At 39.4% G+C, this 6,000-nt stretch overlaps 1 protein-coding gene across 5 annotated transcripts in view; it reads right to left on the minus strand.

The window, feature by feature from the left end:
• Positions 1 to 6,000, minus strand: part of LOC101856297 — a 30,788-nt gene that overhangs the window by 21,761 nt on the left and 3,027 nt on the right. For 2 of the 5 annotated variants that reach the window (XM_005110137.3, XM_005110138.3), the window contains exon 2: positions 95 to 227. In XM_005110137.3, coding sequence (XP_005110194.1) covers positions 95 to 173 — 79 coding nt within the window. In that variant the 5' untranslated portion in view covers positions 174 to 227. Of the gene's footprint in view, positions 1 to 94; positions 228 to 1,471; positions 1,552 to 2,704; positions 3,083 to 6,000 lie in introns of those variants that run through there. The other 3 variants (XM_005110135.3, XM_005110136.3, XM_005110139.3) reach the window with 3 other exon arrangements.

The following is a 6,000-nucleotide window of genomic DNA, read 5'->3' on the forward strand; positions in this document are numbered from 1 at the left end:
TAACACAGGCCTTTACAAACGCCTTTGTTTTTTGAGAAAAACAAACTTCCACATAAGTTGAGAGTATTCATCTTTTTCATGCCGGCACATTTACCTACAAAATCCTCGTCACAGTCTTGTTCCTCTTCTGATTCTTCCTCCTCTTCCAAGATGTATCCAGAAGCAAAATCCATGGTGATGGGCGGGCTAGTTAGTGTTGCTTGAACATAAAATCAGAATTCTTGAATCTGAGGATAAAACCATACAAAACAGAACTAAGCAATCCCTAAGATTTTTTTTTCTTATTAAAACAGTCCCTTTCATGATGCAAATGATACTGTAACGCTACTCAATTAACTGAAATTAACTTTCACTGCTGATATCAGTTTATTTTTATTAGAAGTTGATTCATAATTTATTAAATATTATGCATCAGTTACAACATTAAACAAATTACAGTCAAACCTGTGTAAGACGGCCACCCATAGTCAAGGAGAAAAGTGGCCGTATAAGACAGGTGGCCGTCTTAGGCAGGATTTATACAAAAATGAAGAAAATAAACCATTCCCATCTGAGGTCCCAATCCAAAGTAGCCGCATTGTTGTTGTTTTTTTTGTTTTTGTTGTTGTTGGTGGTGGTGGTTTGTATTTTGTTTGTAATTTTTATTTTGTTGCTGATTTTGCACAAGGGTGACAATAAAACGAAATGTATCAGACGAGGAAGACCGAGAGCCGTGTTAAAACAAACACATGGGTCGCCACCACTCAGAGAACGAGCGACGCTTCTGTCACAAGTTCATGTTGATGTCCTATGTTACTTTGTTACAGACTGTGTAACCACTCATCTCACTTACGATTTGTGTATGAGTTCTGGGTGGGGCTTATGGGTTATGAGGGATCACACGCTTACCTCACCAGCAGCTGAAAATTGGTAGCTATTGGTAAACAGTGGGAGGGGCCGACGCAACATGATCGGTTGGAGGAACTACCTGACAACAACGACAGGTGATTGAATTATGACGGCTCACCCACAATGCCAGGGGCCAATGGACAATTTATGACAAAACGTAATGGAGTCACTAAGGTGGCCGTCTAAGACAGGTGTTATTGCTTAGTGTGATAGGGGTTGTGTGTTAAAATATGGTGGCCGCGGCGCGTTGGACAGGTGCCCATTTTACACAGTTAGATTATATAGAAAAAACGCAAGGGGGGAAATGGAAAGTGGCCGTTTGTACAGGTGGCCGTCTTATAGAGGTGGCCGTCAGGGCAGGTTTGACTGTATATAATTTTTCAGGAATTTGATATTGACTTCCATGAAAATTGTAACACATTTACACAGATAAGACTAATTTATTTATCGCACTCACTAAAGACCAGTCAACTTGTAATGCAATACATATCTTTGATTATTGTCATTCTCACAAACTTTGAAAGAGCTCCTCGAGAAAAAAAACTCATCATACAAAAAAAAAGTCATGCACACTTTCACATACAGCGTCATGCTGTTCTTGCTGGAAGCTGTGCATTATTTAGTTTTGAATCCTGTAAAAACAGTAGCTGCCCGTCCTTTTCAACACGTACCTTAAAGACCAAGTAAAAGCAACTATAAAAAATAGGACGTTTGTGTTGATATTTGTCATTATTTTGTTGTAATCAGTTGTTATTTTTATTATCATTTTTACTCTTTTTCGACTTTCACTGTACAATGAAAATGCCTGGAGCGGGCCTTACACTCACATCTGCTACTTAGTTATAAATTTGAAGAAAAACCCCACAAACACAGAAAAGAAAAATAGGTGTGCTGCCTGAATTACTGTCTGATGAATAAAAGCCTGATTTTGATCTAACGGCGTACTCTCCCAGAATTTATATTGCTCATGAGGTAAAGTCTAAAAATGACAACCAATCACGGATAGACCTAGATCTAGATCTACATCTGGAATTTTAAAGAGTTTGTGTCTATATCACACGATCAGCACAAGCAAGTTTTACTTTCAGTTTCAGTTTCTTCACTTATATATCTCGACTGAGACTGCATGAACGGTAATAATATTAAATCTAATAAAAAGGTAAATTTTCGAGTTTCGCCCTTGATCTACACATTCTTATCTGAAAACCAATGGCCACATTACAACAGTCTGCATAAGCATACACGAGAACATATTTGTGTCACAACGCGGTGGAATGCAGACGCTCATCAATTTTTGGGCATGTGGAGTTGCGGTACCATCAAAGCTTTTTTTTTTTTAAATACCCACCTTTCTTGAATAGAAGTCAAGATACATATGTATTTGCGATTGAAGGAGGCAGGGTCGCCTTGTTTCAGTGATAACATTTGCGAGAAAATGGCCGCCAAAGTTCGGTAACTTGAATAGCTATTGAGCATCCTTTACTGAAAAATTACATATTTTGTGCCTTTGATAGACTTTTTTCTGTCAAATTTACACGGAAATGTGTTGGGGTTTATTTACGGATATCAAAGGTGCTGAGCCAAAACAAAAAAAAGAAAAAAAGAAAAAAGTTGTCACACTTGAGGGAAAATATGCCGATATCTCCGATTTCATTAATTTGATGAGCGCCTGATTTCACCACGATGCCTCACATATGCATGGCATAAGTAATATTTATATAATGATGACTATAGTGTACCAGCAGTGCCATGACTACAAGTACAAGTGGATCTACAACGGTTACTGCATTTTAGATTAGGCCTACTGTATAATTACTTGCCAGTGCCAGTTCATTCAACTTTCAATTTCAAGGCTGTACTGTTGTTGTCGTAGTGCGTTGAGCACGGAAGTATAATTATATATCGTCTTTCACTGTTCTCCAACTTACTGAGTCCACCTGTGCCTCTTGAAATGGACTTTGATATTGTAAAAACAGTATAATACTGAAAGTAGGGACACTACTGTGGAATGTGTGTCGCTGATAGAGCTATAATATCCCTTCTCTTCTCTCGGTAGCAATGCTATACGTCTCGCGCAGTAAACAAAAAAACAAAGACGGATTTGCGGGAATTCCCAAATTGTCTTGGGAAGTTTGTCGTCCAGACCAAGGAGATTAAAAGTAATGGAGGATGCTCTGTGGGCGGCACCGCACGCCTGATAGGAGCCCTCTCTCGCGGCGGAACCGTGGGCTACCTGCGCTGCGCGATTGCCCGATTAAGGCACTGAAATCTAGATAAGAAAGAAGGTTTTATTCCGAGGTCCTTCAGATTAGGCAAGTCAATTAGTAAAAATGCCTTGCACCTGTGTTGTATTTAAATGTAAGAACCGATATAATGCTGCAGTGGACCGAGGTTTTCACAGTTAAGTTGTTTCCCTTTTTAAAAATTTGAATGAAAGTGTTTTTATGCCCCCAGCAATACAATTTAAATCATTCATTCATAAGAGGCTGGCTCCGGCGCTAAATGCCAAGGCCAACCCAGGCTGAAAGGGATACAGCACCCCAGCAGAAAGACTGAGATACTCAATTTTTTAAAAATATTCTTATTCATAAATATATATATATATATAATTATTATGAGTATATATATTATATAATTATTATGTGTGTGTATGTATATACATATTATACATTTTAATTAAAGATATTGCTTTCCTTCGTGTGTGCAAATTAGATGCTTCTGTAGTCTAAATGTAGATATCTATAGGCTCCATTAGAACATGAAATCAATATTCAACAACAATAATGATGAATATTTTCTATGTTAAAGAAACACCAAACCATATCAGATGAGGGGAGAAGGTAGGGTGGGGTGGATAAGAGTTTGAGTCTTGTTAGATAGAACTATACTCGGTTTAATTCTATTGTTGTAGTCTTCACCTAAGATCCCACAATCAATAATTCCGGTTCACTTAAGATTCTGCTGTTAAAAAATAAACCAAACAAAGCAACAACAAATTTTACTACACAAGAGTCATCACTAAGATAAATTATCCCACTCTGGAGTGTAATAAGGGACTAAAAACGCTGCTCTCCATATCATACTTTACGGGGGGGGGGGGGGGGGACCCTTCAAAGGTTATCCACGCTCATGCATGCGATCACACCCCCAAGGGTGCTGTTATCTCTTTTTTTTGGAATATTTGAAATCATTGTGCGCTCCACTTTGTGAAAACCAGGAAACAAAATTATTGTGATCAATAATATTATTTATAGACCAAGACATACTGTTAGCAATTAGATAAAGCAAACATCGACCCTCTTTTGTGTCCGCTATTCCTTACACATAAAGTTAGTTATGGCACACGCCTAGAATCATGCAATCATATATCTTAAATTCAGTTTAAAAGTATATTTTCATCCATTTCTTATAATTATATATTTTAGCATCTTGAAAGATTATCTTTTTAATTTGGTATGTTTGATAATTTTATGTTACTCGGACAAGTTTTCTTCTTATTTTACACATCTTTTTGATTTTTAAACTAGATTATAACATAAAACTCTTAAAGAATTGAACAGTCCGTATCACACACATAATTTTTTCTCTCTGTCATTATCCGTCAGCCCGTCAGTTGATCACAATCTCTCTCTCCCTCTCCCTCTGTCTGTCTGTCTGTCTGTCTGTCTGACTGTCTGTCTCACTCACTCTCTCTCTCTCTCTCTCATTCTCTCTCTCTCTCTCTCTCTCTCTCTCTCTCTCTCTCTCTCTCTCTCTCTCTCTCTCTCTCTTATTTAATTTTTCCCATTCTCCTTCGTCCCTTCCCAAGGCCCACCCCTCCTCTTTCATCCCAGCCCCATCCCCTCTTCCTTGCGTGCATTCCCCCCACTCCGTCCACCCCGCCCACCCCCACAACGTGGCCCAGTCCGATACAATTCTATAAAAAGAAACGCCACGGTTCGTAATTTAGCCCACACTCGGTGGCCATATTTGATCCCCAACGCGGCGTACTGCTCGCGGCGCCGCGAAGAGAGAGAGGAGGCTCCATTAGTTCTAAGCTCCTTGGTCCAGACCTAGATCGAGGCTGCTATTTTAGGGTTCGGGTATTCAGCAAAAACTCTTAGAATTTTGCACAAATAACAACCTTTGCATCACTAACACCTTCTACAGTGGCAAGGACAGACACAAGGTTTCTTGGTGCCATCCAAGATCAGGCCATTGGCACCAAATTGACTTCATCATCGTCAGAAAGAAAGATGCCAACATAATATTATGGTAAAGCAAACAAGATCCTTCTACAGTGCAGACTGCAACACTGACCACCTTTTAGCTAAGGCACAGCTAGTCACACAAAAAACACCAAGAGCTGAAAAATAAAAGAAACCTAAGATCAGCATAAGAAATACCAAAGACCCAGCGTTAAAGGAAAAATTTCAAGAACATGTTAAAGAAGAGCTCCAACACCTTATAGATTGCTCATCCTCAGACAACATGTGGAATAGCATGAGATTAACAATTTATAATTCTGCGTCGATTACTTTGGGAATAGAAAGACCTTACAAGGAGGACTGGGTTGAGGCCAGTGCATCAATACTCGTACCTCTACTCGAGAAAAAGCGTAAGATGCTGATACAACACAACACAAAATCAACAGAGAGTACAAGGCAAAAACTACGTGCTGCAAAATCCAACCTTCAAAGAGAAACCAGAAAGTGTGCCAATCAGTACTGGGACAAGTTATGCTCAGAAATCCAACAGGCCAGCGATACAGGTAATATCAGGAAAACGTATGAAAACATCAGAGTTGCCATTGGACCAACAGCAAACAAAGTGGCAACTCTAAAGTCTGCGACAGGTGAACAGCTGACAGACAAGAAGAAACAAATGGAAAGATGGGTGGAACATTATTCAGACTTATTCTCAGAGGAGCGACATGTTGATAGACAGCTGCATGAGGCCATTCCTCAGCTCTCCGAAATGTCAGAACTTGATACAACACCAACAGAAGAAGAACTCTCCTCTGCAATCGATGAACTCGCTTGTGGTAAAGCAGCAAGAAATGACAACATACCTGCTTAAGTGCTGAAAGAGAACAAAGAGACCCACCTCCCATATCTCTACAAGCTACTAACG

This window comes from Aplysia californica, unplaced genomic scaffold, assembly GCF_000002075.1.
Source record: "Aplysia californica isolate F4 #8 unplaced genomic scaffold, AplCal3.0 scaffold00856, whole genome shotgun sequence".
Taxonomy (NCBI): Eukaryota; Metazoa; Mollusca; class Gastropoda; order Aplysiida; family Aplysiidae; genus Aplysia; species Aplysia californica.